This window comes from Leptidea sinapis, chromosome 21, assembly GCF_905404315.1.
Source record: "Leptidea sinapis chromosome 21, ilLepSina1.1, whole genome shotgun sequence".
NCBI classification, from domain to species: Eukaryota; Metazoa; Arthropoda; class Insecta; order Lepidoptera; family Pieridae; genus Leptidea; species Leptidea sinapis.
In genome coordinates this window covers 3337207-3355247 of record NC_066285.1, presented here as the reverse complement: position 1 = coordinate 3355247, position 18041 = coordinate 3337207, and the positions used below count along the sequence as shown (strand labels likewise).

General features: G+C 34.3%; 1 protein-coding gene across 3 annotated transcripts in view; it reads right to left on the bottom strand.

Annotated features, from left to right (window-relative positions):
• The window catches only part of LOC126970515 (ecdysone 20-monooxygenase), a 79925-nt gene extending 62413 nt beyond the window's left edge, over nucleotides 1-17512 (bottom strand). For all 3 annotated transcript variants that reach the window (XM_050816470.1, XM_050816471.1, XM_050816472.1), the window contains exon 1: nucleotides 17322-17512. In XM_050816470.1, the coding sequence (XP_050672427.1) occupies nucleotides 17322-17444 (123 nt within the window). In that variant the 5' untranslated portion in view covers nucleotides 17445-17512. The remainder of the gene's footprint in view (nucleotides 1-17321) is intronic.
• Nucleotides 17513-18041: the final 529 nt, after the last annotated feature.

The following is an 18041-nucleotide window of genomic DNA, read 5'->3' as shown; positions in this document are numbered from 1 at the left end:
CTTAATTGGATATAATATTTGTCAGCTACTTTAAAAATATTTGTTTTGTTGCAACAAATATTGCGTCTGGTATTTGCATCGATATTATCAGCGACATTCAAATAAATCGTTTCGTTTATTTTTTTTTTAAATATAATTTGCAGAATAAAAGAGTTATCAGTTTTAATGTTTACTTTTTCTATATTACCAATATTTAAATATGTGCCATTAAGTAATAAGAATGTTTATTTGGTTGATTTTTTTATCAATACCTTTAGGTTCATATTCAGAACGTGACTCAGTATATATTTGTTCGTTTACTTTATGAGTTCGTATAGATCGAAAAAAGTTGGCACAAAGGTTACAGCAATTATTTTCTCTCATCTGGTAGGTGCCAGTTTGACCCTGTCAGGTATTAATATGTTCTTGATTGTCGAATTAAGATTATGTAAGTTTATTCGACTCTCTCATTTCGAAGAAAATTGTGTAACATCTCACGAGTGTAGGTTACACACCTGCCAATAACTTCAAAGATTAAGGTTGTGAAGTTTGCATGCTCCCTCGGGACCAGCGTGGACTGACAGGCAAAGGCAGAAGTATTTTAAATCATTAAACTCAAAGATAGTTCAAAATCGTTGTTTTGATGATTCTCATCATGTTTTCATTGAATTTTACAAGATCTCTGAAAAGAAATATGATATCCTTGCATGTAAGAGACAAATATAACTCAGTAACAAGGTAATTAGTGAAGTTGTGGATATTATGTTTCTCTTCCGCATTTATCGAGGCCGGTTCACAAAGTTCACAGAAAACTTAATTGATTGCAATACAACCAATTCCGTACAACTGCCACTTACTTTCAATACAAACAAATACTATTACTTAAACTTCATTCTAGTTGCGGTTGCATTTACTGAAATATTCTTTTATATTCTATTAGTGTTCAAATTTGCTAATGTTATTGTAATAATTGAATTTGAGTAAAACTTTAATTTAAATAAAACATCAGTGTTTGTGTAACTGTTGCCCCCCACATTGATTCTTGATTCTTGTACACGTAATAGAATCTAACAAGGCTCCGGTTTATTATGAGAGCAAAATGAAAAAGGCAATGGATTTTACGAGAGCGTTCGACATGTTCATCCCATGCCCGGCGACTTTTTGCTTGCGACAGAGTATATAAAATAGGTACGTATATGCTTCCCGCGTCCGTGGCGGTCGGTTTACATCCCGAAGGCCGCCCAGTTTCAGTGTATCCACAGATATGTGTCAGTATTCCATCACATATATCCTTTACTGTGCGGGCGGCCCCGCTCTACCCTTCTACAATCTGTACTCGTAACCTTCAGACACGCCGCGGGCCAGACAGCGCATTAAAATAAAATGATGCTCTAATTTATTTTGTTGTAAGATATATGGTATGTTGCTCTAATTAATATTCTTTGATTATGCGTACAATACCGAGGGCGGAATAAATTACATTCTTCCTAAACAGATATAAGTACTCGCGATGTTTTTAGTAGGCTACCTGCAAAATTTTATCTTTGTTTTAATCAATTAGCATCCATTAAAACTTTGGTTTTTGACTTATTAGCACATTTACGACCTATTTAAATTATACGCATTAACAGAACTTTGGTGGTTTTTGTAAATATTTTTAAAATGTTATTTAGACAACACCAACATGTTCTTTTGTTTTATTGGAAGTACCTATTATTTCGTTACGTACTGTAATTTGTTTTAAAATAGCATTGAGGGTAGTGTCGTTAGCAGTGTTATTTAATGATTGGTCTTCCTACGCGCGCCACGTTTCCGACCGCTGACGTACGCTCTTGTACAATGTGGCATCAATACTATGCCAAACTCGATGTACCCAATTCCTGAGACAATTTCGATGCATTTATTCTGCAAGGTGGGTGTGTGGAGTATTTGAATATATATTAATGGATACCCGAAATAAAACACCAGTTTGCGTAGTGAACTGTGTACACTGTACAAGATACTAAAAGAAATAAGAAAGTTATACGATTAACGTATACAATATTAAAAGTTGCCGTATTTAAGGAGCTGTTTTTACAGATATCACTCACTAATCTAAGTATTTTACTAGGCAATTGTGGCTATCTTCCTTTCTAATAACTAATTCAAAAACTTTTTCAAATGACTCAATGATTTATCACTCACTAATCTAAGTATTTTACTAGGCAATTGTGGCTATCTTCCTTTCTAATAACTAATTCAAAAACTTTTTCAAATGACTCAATGATTTATCACTCACTAATCTAAGTATTTTACTAGGCAATTGTGGCTATCTTCCTTTCTAATAACTAATTCAAAAACTTTTTCAAATGACTCAATGATTTATCACTCACTAATCTAAGTATTTTACTAGGCAATTGTGGCTATCTTCCTTTCTAATAACTAATTCAAAAACTTTTTCAAATGACTCAATGATTTCAAATGTCATAATTTTTAGAAAAACTTCCTAATATTTTATATTTTATTATTCTTTTATAAATTTCTTTATATTATTATTTTATGATTCTGAATGAACTTAAAATTTTCACCCTTCTACGATTAACCTCTGTTTTTAAATCACGATTTTTATATTATTCTGTTCCATCCGCAGATCCGCAATAGGGTTGGAAGATGGAAATTTAGTACAATAATTGTAGTAATAGTGATCGAATACAATATTTGGTAGGTCTGTGAATCTGGCGTCATCTATTTTTTGTGCCCCAAAAATCTTAAGTATTCATTTTTTTTATTACTTTATTTGGCAATATATCGTTTGCTGGGTCTGCTAGTAAATTAATAGAATTGTGTTGATTGTCTAAAATACCAGTTTGTGAGGGTTCAAGGCAATTCATGGATAAGTAGACACTACGAAATACGAATTTTGTATCATCAAGGTTTTCAACCGGTTTGGCTATCAATTACCATACAAATGGGGTAGTTTAGTTGGCGACCTGTTATAAGTAAGAGTAGACACAACAAAGTAAACAGTATTTCGATATTATGATACATCTTTCAGCCCTAACTGTTCTACAGTTGCGTAATTCACTTTGTTTACTAATATACGTTGTTTACTAATAAATAATCATTATATGGATTGAGTTGCATAAATAACAAGAATTAACTAGCTTGGGGCTGCAAAGTCCTTAAATGTCGACTACGTATCGGAAGTCGCAGTGTTGGTAGGCCCCACATGATGGACCGATGATCTTGTCAAAATTACCGGAATAGGTTGGATGAGGGCAGCGCAGGACCGAGGTCTTTGTCCAGCATTGGGCGTCTTCCGGCTGATGACGATGATGAAACTAGCTTATACGAAATAATTTTTGACAGAAGCTAATAAAGCTAAACGCTAGTCGATTTGACATCGGGGTGCTTAGATCACTAATACAGACTGTTGTGAAACGTCGAAATAAATTGAAGTCGACAGTTAACAGAGACCACGCACACGGTTAAAAGTCTCTAGTAAAAAAATCTGAAACTTTCATTCTATTTCTAATTTTAATGTCTTCAAGCTGTTAGTTTTAGCTTCAAAATGAGATGCTATTTAATTTTTTAAGTAAAGAAAAATGTATTAAATGGGCAGGAGTCTTAAGCAATGATAAAACGTTATAATTAACATCAATGAAAATTCGAGCTTAAATTCGTCAAAATATTAATTTAAATTAACTTATCAATATTTAATGTCCCTAACAACAGCTTCTAATCGATTCTTAATGGATTGAATGAGTTTCTTTACTCGATCTTTTACTATACTATCTCATTTTTCTATGAGCGCCGCTTTGGGGCCCAGGTTGCAGGTGTGTCGCTCGAGTCGATTTTTTTGCTCACAAGTGGAACTCGTCAACCTATTTATGGACTCAAAAATTCATAATAGTGGACTCACCGTATTTGCTAACTGAGTAGGACTTAAAATGGGTCAGTAAATTGCAGGTTTCTAAAGTCTAAGCTATAGCTTCAAAAGGTGTACTAAGTGAAACTTCTGTTACATTACTTGTTCTGTGGCATGGCATAGACAATGTGATTTCGCGCTTTTATTTGCAAATATGTGTTTTATGTCTATTTTAAACTTGATTATGATAGGAATTCAAAATTAGAAGCGAATTCCATTATTTTATTTCGATTATAATATTATGTATGTTTTATTCATGTTATTAATTTAATCAAAAATGTGAATCTGCAAGTCTAATGTTTTAATATAGAATGATATTCAGGAATAAAATAAGTTGTTATTTCTTTGAAAAAATTATAAGCCACAATATTTACACACCTTAAGATATATAATCTGTTTATGAAAATTAAATATACACAGAAATGCTTTATATTTTTGTGTTTTTATTTTTATTTTAATGTGTTTTCGAATGTATATCTACGTCTTTTCGACGCTCTTAATGTCAGACGTACACAGGCTGTGACGTGTGAAGTTGTTAAACTACATACAGGCTCAAAGGGTTTGAACTCAGGGCTGTTTTTACGGAAGCCGCAAACTAAAGGTCGAGTTGTGGAAATAGCTCATTGATTACCTTCACCTTGGGTCGTTAATTTTGATATATCTTGTTCAAGTTTCAGGTTGTGTCTCCATATACTTATTAATAAAAAGGATTCCAATGGGAATCAAGACAATTTCCTTATATTAAATTTTTGGTGTTGAGCACGTTATCAAATGTAAAGTAGATCCTGTAGATGGAGCCACAACCTGAGAGTCGAACAAGTATAGCTTTTTAGGTACGTAGCTTTTGAAGGCTTTTATTATGTAAAATAAGGGACGAGACGAGCAGGACGTTCAGCTGATAGTAATTGATATGCCCTGCCCATTACAAAGCAGTGCCGCACAGGATTCTTGAAAAACTCTAAAATTCTGGGCGGCACTACAATTGCGCTCGTCACCTTGAGACGTAAGATTTTAAGTCTCATTTGCCCAGTAATTACACTAGCTACGGCGGCCTTCAGACCAAAACACAGAAGGTAATGTTTACACATTACTGTTTCACGGCAGAAATAGGCGCCATTGTGGTACCCATAATCTAATCTAAACTAATCTAGCCGGCATCCTGTGGAGCCGAAATATCATCCAAAGGAACGGACCCTCCCACTGGTATTATGGATAAGGCTTATCCACTGAGGCTCTCATGCTACAAGCAATGGATGTACGTAATCACAATCCACCTTCGAGCATATTGTCGTGAGTTAATCTGTGTAACGGATGTGACAACATCAGTCAGCCTATAATCCAGGCATGATTTTAATTTCCGATATATTCTGTACCGTTACAGGTTCTATTATAAATTTGAATTTTAGTTTGTTTGTTACGCTTTCATGTCTAAACCACTGAAACGAATTTCATGAAATTTAGTACAGGGATAGGCTAGAACTTGAAAAAGGACATAGGCTACCTTTTATCGTCCCTTAGAGGTTTAGATGGGTTGAAATAGGGGGTGGAGGTTTGTTTGGAAGTTCGTCATTATCAAAGATAACACCATGAAACTTTTTATTTAGGTACTTGATAAGAAATAATTTAATATTTGTTCTAGCCTTTTTGTAAATTTGACTTGTGTGGGGATGATGAAGGCGGATGACAGTTCTATAGGTAATAAATAGTTTGTAAAAATGTATTAACCACAGTAGTTTGTATGTATATTATTTATAAAGTAAGCATATTAAAAAATATAAAAAATGCTCGTAACTATTCCAAGCGGATGAAGTCGCGGGTAAAACCTAGTAAATTTATGAAAACTACTCACTATAACAAAACCGACCTCGCTTCATTCGAAGGTAGGAAATAGTTTTACGTCGAAGTCATTGTGTTTGTGTGTGATAATAAAATGACTTTAAAAACTCGCTTTGTTAACTTGATGCTTCCTAGATGGCGCTTTTCGTGATCATACATTCACCATAACATTGTACCTATTAATTAAATACTCGATTAGCTCTGCCACGCTACACTACGACTTTATTTAAGGCTGGGGACCGAGACAATGGCCTTGAGGAATCGAGCGGAGCAAGGTAACCTCTCTCGCATAAGATCGCCATAGTTTTAGTTCAGAATGCACGAAAGAAAAAAAATGCGACCCAATACCTATTCACGGCTAAATATATATATAATGATTCCAATAGGTATCCAACCCAGTATCCTTTATCATCGCGTCGTCAATTAATGGACAAATAAAAAAGTAAAGTGGTCCTTAAGCATTATTAATACAACCAATGAACCTTTAAAATCAGCCAAGATAGAAAAAATTACGAAATTCTTTTAACCATTAGCATAACCTAATAATTAATCAATATGGTCAAAACATCAATAAATTTTTTTTTTTTATATAATTGTTCTTTATTTTGTCACTTAGGATCGCATCCCCTATACCAAGTAAATTAACATTACATATTCACGGTTTTTTTGTATTGTGACATATTTACGGACCATATACCCAGCGAATAAGTTTCCCAAGTATACCAGCAGCTTCTCCAAGTTGGATAGCTTGGCTGATACGTTGATGATACTAGCTCCCAGCGCTTGTGCTTCCAGTAAACCTATTGAGTCGCATAGATTTTCATAAAAAAATAGATAGTACTTTGGACATTCTCCGCGCATCTGGGCCCCAGGTCACGGGCCAAGTGTCTCGACATCAAAGGGAGCAGGACGTTCAGCTGATGGTTATTTATACGCCCTGTCCATTAGAATGCAGTGCCATTCAGGCACTAGAATTGCGCTCGTCACCTTGAGACATAAGATGTTAAGTCTCATTTGCCCAGTAATTTCACTAGCTACGGCGCTCTTCAGACTGAAATACAGTAATGTTCACAAATTGTTGCTTCACGGCAGAAATAGGCGCCGTTGTGGTACCCATAATCTAGCCGGCATCTTGTGCAAATTTGACAGTACATTTACAATTCATTTCAATTCATACAATTGAGCTTGTAATGTAACTTTGCGGAATCAATAACCGGCTGCTGTTCCGATCCGACTTAGGGACTTTCAAGAAAAGAGCCTTAAGAGCTGGCAACGCTCACTCACACGAAACTCACCACTCCCATCACGTGAGCCTATTGCCCGTTTTCCTCCGCTTATGTAAAAAAAACTGTTATTTTATGTGATGATTTTAATTATTTAAATTAGATTTAAACTATGGCTTATTACAAACGAGATTTCTCTATGACAGCATGTGATAACAGCCTATAAAATCTGTTGTTGTGAGATAACACGGGCGCTGGTGATCACAGGCAATCATCACAATGATTAATCAAACTATACCGTATATATCTCTATGCAATCAGGCAACCTATAGGCTGGTTAAAGCTACGTCACAAAATTGATAGTGCTAGATTACTGTACAATATTGTATATTTTTATTGAAAAGAGAGCAAAAAAAAAGCTGGGAGAGTTTCTTGCGCCGCTTCTTCTCTCTCAGAGCGCCATTTGTTTCCGAAGCGGTAGTAGTATCTAGTATATTAGAAATGTCATTAAAAAGAATTCTAAAGGAATCAATGTTGAGAAAATTGTTTCCTTTATGCCTTTTTTGTGTGGTACTGGCATTTCGAGCGCTGTAGAACTGGCAGCCCAAGAAAAATAAATAAATAAACTTGAACTCCATTGCAATCATTGCTCGGAACCGGTTTTAAATTTAACGGTTAAAATAGGTAATGACTGTCATATTACGTTTACAGACTAACCGGTTAATTGTGCATGAGTCGTAATGAGACACGCCTCCAAAAGGTACATTATATATTAAGTGCTGTTTGTTGATGAAGAATTAAATAAATATAACTATAATTTAGAATGTGTTCTGATAAATGAGTCAACGATTGGAAAAAACGTTCAACCCTGGTTTATCCAACAAAACCTATAAATAATTAAACACCGTAAATTTTCATTAAAGATAGAAACAAATGGGAATTAATTATTTTTTCTGTATTCCAAGCATGGCTTACAATATTATTTGTAATTTATAAGAAAATAGGTTTGACCTAGTAATTAACCGACAGCTTTATTATCAATCAAATGATGCGTATAGTCACAGTACACATACGTACCAGTACGGAAACTACTGACAAACGTAAGAAATAACACACTCACACAAACATGCGCATCGACGAGGCCCCTAAGCTGTTTTCGCGGTCAATACGAGTGGAGTGTCGCGTTGTTGTGTCCGTGATCTTTTTAAAAATGCCAGCGTGGTATAGTTTTACAACGAAACGTTAGAATCTCAAATGTCTTGTCTGTGGTCTCGAGAGCATAAAAAGGATTAGCATTTAATTATTTTCCGATCGATTAACTTCCTAACTTATTCCACGAATCGTACCCTACTCAGCGAACCTTCAAGGCACCTGGCAACCATCCGTATGGGTGGCATTTGACAATTTATATTGGAACTATACAGAGTGTTCCACCCGTGCCGTGGGACATCCTGTATATATATACATGCCGTCGTGCGTTGTGAAAAAGAGTATAAACGATACGGTATTAGTATTTGTGGCCATATATGATTATTTAAGGGAGAAAAAATTGTGTAACTAGTATCCCCCGTAACCGCACGCACACTAGCATAACTTGCTATAATCACGGCGCGGAGTCCTTCCTTTTTTACTCGTCCGTGGGATGGGTATGAAATTTTAAACTCGCGTCAGGACACGTGACGTGATCGAAAATTCGTAAGATAGTCCTTGAAATTAAGGACGAAAGATTGATTTTTCTGAGAGATAAACTTTTTAATGTAAATGAATATTGTATTTAACCACATATTTATGTGCTAGTACTTTTATACCGATAAATAAAGTAATTCGTGCAAAATTATTTCCTAATCTTTCCAAATTATTCAAAAATGCACAACATTAATGTTCAAGTTTTTACTTCTGCTGGCACTCCCGAAATGTAACCCGTTTTTATTTATTTATTAAATTAATAATCATTTACATTTCACACGATAACAAAACCCTGCAAAACTGTTCAGACAGTTCGACGGCTCAGGAATGAGTCGCTTTATATATAGATATCTACTTATTTATTTAGACTTAAATTAAGCTAAGGAAGTGTAATTAAATTGGCTCGAGGCGGATGTCCATAGGCAAACTATTGGGAAGTCAGTATACTCAAGGGTTGCTCATGCTTTGGTGATTCATAAAGTGATAACCTGTTCAGTTCCTCCAGTGTTTGACACGTATCTGCCGAGATAAAAATATATTCTGTAGACGCGTTCCACTACCTCTGTGCGAATTACTATTTGCCCCGTGTCTCATTGCACGATGAAGTATTGTACCATTTTTGTGGCGAAGTATTATTCAAATAGGTACTGCAATTTTTTTTAAAGGATTTTCCTTCACACATTAGTTCCCACACTTAACACATTTTACATTCAATTTATTTGTAAATTCATCAGATATGTAGCAACACCCAGTCTATTCTCTGTACACCACATATTTATTTGTCTTTTACATAACAAGCTTGTATAAAGTTCACTCTACCATGGCAAATAATTTATGACTTTAGTATTTAACCTTATATCATTAAAGAAATCACTTAGAACTATATTAATATCAACAAAGGTTGCGTATTACATCTCACCTAGTCGTAATTAAGAAATATTACCCTTCCTAACGATCTTACAACTTGAGCTCCTAGCGTCTTCGCTTACAAGACTGACATGTCTTGCTACAATTTTTACTTTTTGATCTTAGTTTTTTAACGCTTACGAGATGAGGAGAATATTAACGATTCCTGCGAGATTGATGTTTGGAGGGTCGAGGCAAACCCGTTGCCTGCAATAGACTTACGCCCGATTTCTGAATTGAGTATTCCAGCTGAGAACAACTTAAGTATCGTTCTGTCGCATTGAAATCTTAACAACTGAATGAGACAAAACGATACTTAAGTCGTTCTCAGCTTGAATACTCAATTCAGAAATCGGGCGTTAGAGGTCTACTCCTAAAATCGATATTCGTATATCGTGGCATTACTCGTGTCGAAACCTACTCTTAGTTACATCGTATTCAATGTCGAAACGATGATTGAACGAATGAAACATTTTTCGATATTATCGGTCATAACCCTACTCTTAGTTGAAAATGTCAGAGACGAATATTCGAATTTGACAAATAATCAAACGTCACTTTTACGATAATCTCAACGACACCTTCTAGGCTGTCGTTGCTATTATCGTTTCAAGATGTATATATATATATATATATATATATATATATATATATATATATATATATATATATATATATATATATATTATACTAATGCCATACAATATATGTATATTATATACTTAATAAAGATTATTAAAATAATTATATGTGATTTACTATTTAACAGGACTTTTTTTACTAACAAGTAATTTAAGTTATTTTGTTGATCGTTTATGCGTAGAAAGTAATGCAAATGGCCGCCTGGAAAATAGAAAGTCGACGAGAAGGGTTGAGTTACTTTTATTTTACATTTTATTATCCGCAAGTTTTGTATTACTTATTCAATTTTAAATGGTCATATTATATTCGTTACATAATTTTTGAATATTTACATTTTAATTAAATGATGCAAATTGGTGGTGCAAAGTCTGGCATGGTCCTTAGCGCCTAAACTATGTTTTGACTTTTGACACTTAACAGCGATATAGCAAAGATAATATTCAGTTTTTTAAGGTTTGCGCATAATTCTTTCACTCTAACATCGTAAAAAAATCAAAATAAGTCTATGGTTACGCTGTTGTTACGATGACCGATATGGAATACGAATTGTTGTCGATTTTACGAGTAGACCCCCTGACTAGAAGATTCACGATTTCTTCCGATTGCTTTATAGGTTTAGAAAATAAAAAAAATATAATTTTAGGAATTAAATTGCAAATATATCTATGTTACAAATTTAACGCAAACTCAACGCTTTTTCACAGTGTACGAGTACGAACGTCAGTTAAACGTAGATACACATATATAATATTATATGATATAATCCTTGGTCTTAACTACAATTCTTAACATGTATGTCAAGCTATTTTTGTTTATATATCCTCACGCCTGTCTCCCAGAGCTGTAAGCAATCATTACGTATCGCTTCTGCCAAGGTCCTGATGGTCCTGACATACTTTCTGGATTCTTACATTCGCCATAACTTGTTTACGCAGTCTGTTATTCTTTAGACTTTCGACCTGTTTTGTGTTCACTATAATTGTGGTCTGACTGTGGCATGTAACTCAACCTTGCAAAATATTCTCATCTGTATTTGCTCTTGGAAATTGTGTTGTCAATCTACTCATTGTGTATGAAAACTAAACCTAAACTAAAGCCTTGAAAACTCCTAACTGGTATTTTAGTGGCTTTTTTTTATAATAAAAAGTGACAAAATGATCAAGATGTTCATCTGGTAGTATGCTGCCCGTTATAATGCCGACCAGGATTTAAATTCAATTTTTTTGTTCAAAGTAGGATATGAAATCACTTATTGCAAGTCAAAACCTGCTTACTACCCGTTTGGAAATGAATGTCTCAGACATAAGAAGAACGGGCGCAAGAAAAGCTCAGCGGGCTTTGTGTTTTTCTTTATAAAATTTAGATACAATCAAATTTATAATTTAAATAGCCTGACGACAGTCGCTCCATTCCCCATCTTTGAAACTTTTTTATGTTATACTAACCTTTACCACATAAACGTCTTGTAACAATTCCATTGAATATCGTAATATGTACATTTGTTTTGAACATTTTGTGGGATGTTGTTGTAAAAGCATATACTTCAACCCACAAAAGACTTACTAACTCGACTTAGCCGAGTAGTAGGTATAATAATAAGATTCTTGAATGAACCCAAAATATGAACGACGTCGTAAATACGCTCGTCACTATAAGTCATAATAGTCTTATAGCCCAGTCTTATAGCTAGCCCTTCAAAGCGAATCACAACAATCATTACTACTTCACAGTAGAAAAAGCGGCGCACGGGCACTTCTGAAATGAAACTAATTTAAATTTCTACACTTGGTTCCAGTGTCAATCGTATATTGTGCCTTAATAGCGGATGAATAAAATATGTAAGGCTTGCGTAATCAATAATATATCGTATGCAACTGATATTTGATAGCTGTGTTTACTAAAACCAATGTCCCGGAGTCATCGTTATTTGTGTGTTCAACAGGTAATTGGAGTATAAAATAAAGTGGTTTCATGATAGAATTCATTCATGAAAGTTCTCCTTTGTTCTCGGTAGTAATTGTGGTATTTAAATTTATATAGCAAATATATACATAACCTAATTTAAGTATTTAATATGTTGCAATTATTATGTGATTTAATAGTACATGTAGTCCTCAAGATGGACCTTCGCAGACGACCTGGTTAAGATCGCCGAAATAGGTTGGATGAGGGCAGCAGGACCGATCGTCATGGCGATCTTTGGGGGAGGCCTTTGTCCAGCAGTGGACGTCTTCCGGCTCAAATGGATAGTAAATAAACACGATGTTATTAAATGGCAACAATTTTTCGATCAAATATGGACAAGAAGATAATGGCAAGAAAAATAAGTAACAGACGCGTGGTCTTATGTGTGATAAGTATGGTCAAACCGTGGGTAAGCAATTGTCTAACCAATGGACGTGTGGTCTTATGTGTGTTATGTATGGTCAAACCGTGGCTAAACTATTGTCTAGCAAATGGACGTGTGGCCTTATGTATGATAAGAATGGTCAAACCGTGGCTAAGCAATTGTCTACGAAAAGGACGTGTGGCCTTATGTGTGTTATGTATGGTCATACCATGGCTAAACAATTTACTAACCAATGGACGTGTGGTCTTATGTGTGTTATGTATGGTCAAACCGTGGCTAAACTATTGTCTAGCAAATGGACGCGTGGTCTTATGTGTGCTATGTATGGTCAAACCGTGACAAAACTACTATCTAAAAATTTGATGCGTGGTCTAATGAGTGTTATGTATTGTCAAACCGTGGCTAATCTATTGTCTAACAAATGTTCGAGTGGTCTTATGTGTGTGTATGGTCAAACCGTGGCTAAGCTATTGTCTAACAGATGGACGAGTGGTCTTATGTGTGTTATGTATGGTCAAACCGTGGCTAAACTATTGTCTAACAAATGGACGAGTGGTCTTATGTGTGTCATGTATGGTCAAACATTTCAAAAAATACGTCAGCCTCAGTCTTCCTACTTGTGCCTTTTAGTGTCGAGATCCTTGGCCCGTGCGTGCGGAGATTGTACAAAGGCAGTATTTGTTCAATTTATATATCTGCTAGAAACCAAAGAGCCGGCAGTTATATCGGTCAATGAATAAGCTATCTTTCCACCGTGAAATAACTGCACGTTGCGATTATGGGAGTTTACAGTTGCACATTGAAATGACACTTATTAATGTCGAAGTTTCATGTTTAACCATAGAGCTTTAATGAGAATAAGTAGCAATAAACTCATAGCCACTATTTTAAATGAATATTTACAGCATCATTTTACAAATCCCATCCCATCGTCAAATTGAACCAAATAATTTCTTGAGTCGCGCGACATTCATAGCAAATATACTGACCGATATCTAAGTATATTCGCTTTAAATTATAAAAAGCGACAAAAAATAATCAACCTTGGAGATAAAGTAAGCGACCGTTTGAATTGAAAATGTATTACAACTGTTAGTGAACCGATGTTGAATATTGAACGATACGCTCAAATTGGCGCACGCATTGCCAAACACGAGAACGTATTGCTAAGCGAGCTCATGGGATGCTCTTATCTAATATTAAATCTACGTAATATACTATATTAAAAGACTTCTTTGACTGGATCGGACTGTGACCATCCGACGCAGAATTTTTCGTAGATGGCTTATTATGCTTAAACTTCTTTAGAGGCGTTGATCACTTTTCTTGGGATGGATATAAAATGTTAAACTCCCGTCTGGGCTGATCGAAATTTCATAAGACGTTGAAATAATGGATGAAAGATTTACACTTCTAACCAATTATAGTTCGGCTATTTCAACTTAATGATCATACGGTCAATGGACCAGTAGTTGAATCATTGTGATTGCGAAGCCGAAACACTGCGAGGTCGGGGGATCGAATCACAGCCGTGAAATATTTTACAGTTTGGTTTTTTAAGATTTGTCATTATCCCTAAGGCGATAATTATATTTGTATTTTTTTGCTCAAGTTTTCACTTCTGCCAGCACTCCCGCAGAGCAACTCGTATTTTTTTATTCCATTGACCATTTGACATTTACTATAACTTTGAGCCACAACAAAACAGACATAAACATACTTCAATAAACTTAATATGATCTAAATGATTTTCAGACTTCTCCTTCCAAATTTCGTGATTCTAAGTTAGTGGCAAAGTTCCCATTGGTATTAATTTACCGATATAAAATATTATAGTAAGATGGCCATATTGATCTGTTTATTGGATTAAATTAGTTCATTTTTTATTTCATTTAAGGGACCGCAAACGCACAATAGTCAAAAACGCTAAAATATGACGATCCTATACTTTCTTTAAGAGCTACCAAACCGTAAATAGGCGCGGCTTAAAATTATTGCACAATTTGGTTGCTAACTAATATAAAGTTTGCGCCAGTTTCCTCTCGATATTTTTAGCGCGTAACTATGCGCTAGATACCCTAGTATTGCCCTAGATCTAGCGACAAATAAAAAAAATCCACTCGTGTTACAGACGACCATGGTGTCTTCTCGAGTACGTGGTACATATTATCACCTAAATGCAAATGACATGAAAATTCAGGGAAGGCCGTGTTAAACATTAATATACATAATCGCAAATGTTCATTCTGATCCATTAACTTTACGATTGATCAAAGTAACTAAATATGATTTATATTAATAAAGCTTCAAAGCTAAATTTATTACGTAAAATCAATCTTCACACACTGTGCATAAATAAAGGTGTAATGTGAACAGTTTGTAAATGTGTAGAGAGTAGCTTAAGAAATGTATTGCTTTAAATTTAACCTCAGATCATTTATACGTCTAAAAAGACTATAACAGCTGCTGATTATGTCATTGAGGCTGCCAGTTAACCTCTATTTTGAGCAACGCACGCACTCTAACACAAACTGACATACAAATCGTCACGCACACTAAACTAATATTCCCGGCCTGTTGTTATCGGTACACTAACAGCAAAAGACTATCTAGACGCATAAATTATATAAGAATTTAACAATAGAAGCAGTGACATGACCAGCCCATATTTTAGGGAAAGCAACGACTTGCCCTACGACACCGCCACAAGCATTGACATTTATGCGAACGTGACGAAGTTTGCTCTACAGAACTTAACCAAATAACATAAGAAATAACTTTACTAAATATTATTGTGTATTGTAGATCATATACCTCTATATCTTAATATATATAAATTACGTGACAAGTTGTTTGTCCGCGATGGATTCCTTAACTAATCAACGGAATTTTAATGGGGATTACTTCATGGAGTGCAGTTTAGTCCAACTTGAGAGATAGGACAGTTTTTATTTCGATTTGGGACCCATAATTATTGTTATTTCCATTATTTGTTTTGTATCGACATATTTTCTGTGAGAGAATTTATTGACGCACGGTTTGACAGTTATGCTGTGAAACAATTTCATTATAACAACAAGGAGCATACGCTAAGAAATAATTATTCTTGATGTTATGAAAAATTATTGACAAATTCATAAAAAAACATTAATTTTTTTATTATTATATACAGAACAACGCCTGTAGGTAGGGTCAGCTAGTAATATTATATTTCATAATACGAAATTTATGTATTGAATGCTCAAAGATTAGAGGACAAGACATAATTAAGCCAGTAACGACCCGCACCACGATGTCACCATAAAGAAAAGGTATTTTTGTAAATTATTTAGCTGTGTTTTTTAATTAATTAATTATTAATTGCCAGAAACCACGGAAAGTAAGCTGAGATTTAAATCACGATCAAGGTAATCGGCCATTTTGAAGACTGGACTTGACTCATTTTACGCGACCAATAATGTAATGGAAAAGAGTATTATTATATAATAAAAATAATGAACTATTTCGAATGGATGGTTTTGAAGTTTAATAACTGATCTTAAATCCTATTTGGAGTAAAAATATTTGAAATTTGAATTTTGAATTGTCTAGATGGAAGAAACTGAACAGATTCGATGTTATTTCTTAAAAGCAAAAAAAAATATACTTTGAGATTGGGTGACGTCAATTACAGGTTTATAAAAAATAAAAAGTGTAAATCAAATTCAAAACATATTTATTCACTGCAAAACCTTATAAGTTATTTAGTTCAAGTCAGGATGAATTACAAAAGTTACAATAGCCTTCAACTGAGTATCACAATATTGATTAACAATAAATTTAGAAACATTAATCCCAGCTATCTTTATCAATCAAATAGACTTTCACATTTAATTAGGCCTATAGATGTTATTTTTTACGATACATTTAAATTTTCAATAAAAAATAATACTTATATACACGTTGTACATATTTCAACGAACGAAATAAAAATAGATTTTGGTTTGATTGTTTATTTACGCACGATTAATTCAGAAACTGTTAAGCCGATATGAATACACAGTGATGTATTTTGGCAAGCACCCCGAAATATGTGGTGTTTGTTTCATAACAATCGGCTCACATATAAAAATTTAAAGTTAATTGTAATAATTCGGCGACATATCCGCGTGCAAAGTTTCGGGCGTACGCTCGCACGTTACAAAGTAAAAATAACATAAAGATTTGTGTTTTGTTCGTATGCACAGAGATAGATTTATGTTAACACTAATATCTGTGCTATTTATGATCATGTATACAAGATGACATCCACCCAGTCAACTTTTTTGCGTCCACTTTGACATTCTGCAACGTTTAATAATTATGTGGCCATAACTTGTAGACCATTACAAGCACATCCTGATGCCAAAAACACGCGATAATTGTGTAAACAGTATAATCAAAGATCATAATTCACTAGAAGAGTATACTGTAAATAATTTATAGTTTCCACCTGCTTAAGTTTTTACTCGCTCATAATATAGGAAGAGCAAGAAATTATGGTAGCAACAACGTAACGTAAATTGATAAATTAATAATAATTACATTTTAATTTATCAATTTCGTGCTTGCGATTTTATTAAGTTACTGTGTTTATGTTTGAATGTATAATTAATATTAATAGTTTTTTAAGTAACATGCGGTTATCTAAGATGTTATTATAAACAGAATATTTATATGCCTTGCGATTGAAATAATTGTTGTTAATAAATCATTAAATATATTAATTTCAATAAAACTTAATAGTTTTCAGTTATAACTATAGATAACTTACCTGCTGGAAGTGCTGCAAACATGCTGGAGATATCATCTCTCCATTAAAGCTCACTAAAAGCATGAAAGAATAATTACTTGTCACAGTATTATTTTTGTATGTCCACTTGTTGTCGAGCATCATAATAAAGTTTATTTATTTTACGAAGTATTTGAAGACCAGCCGGCGCGGCGAAGCGACTAGGGTCTCAGAAGAACCGCGAAGCTACTGACACTCGCCGACACGATTCGCCCTACTATATAGTACATACAGCTCAGTACAAATATAACTACTTCTTACTCTGCTATAGTTCTATACGCCCCATTTCACGCTCTACATCATTAATTGCAGTGCATCTTTCATACACTTGGCTACCACACTAACCTGTACTCCCAGTAACACAAGATTACTGATTGAATTTATAATGCGTTCCGGTGCAATAGGCAATTCCCTTCATTAACCCACTATCGATAAGGTCCACGGTTATGAAAGCTCGTCTGTATTCATCTCAAGGCTGAACTATCGATATGATATCGTAAATTCGATGAAATGGCTCATCATTGATTTAAAAAATACGGAATATTAGATTATGTTCAATCAGTTTACAAGCGCGTGGAATGTCAATAAACTTATAAAAATTATTATCTATGTAAGAGTCTGGAAAAAATATTATTTATCCGGCTTATATTATTATACACACTTTGATAATAATTAATGATTATAGGAAACATAATAAACATT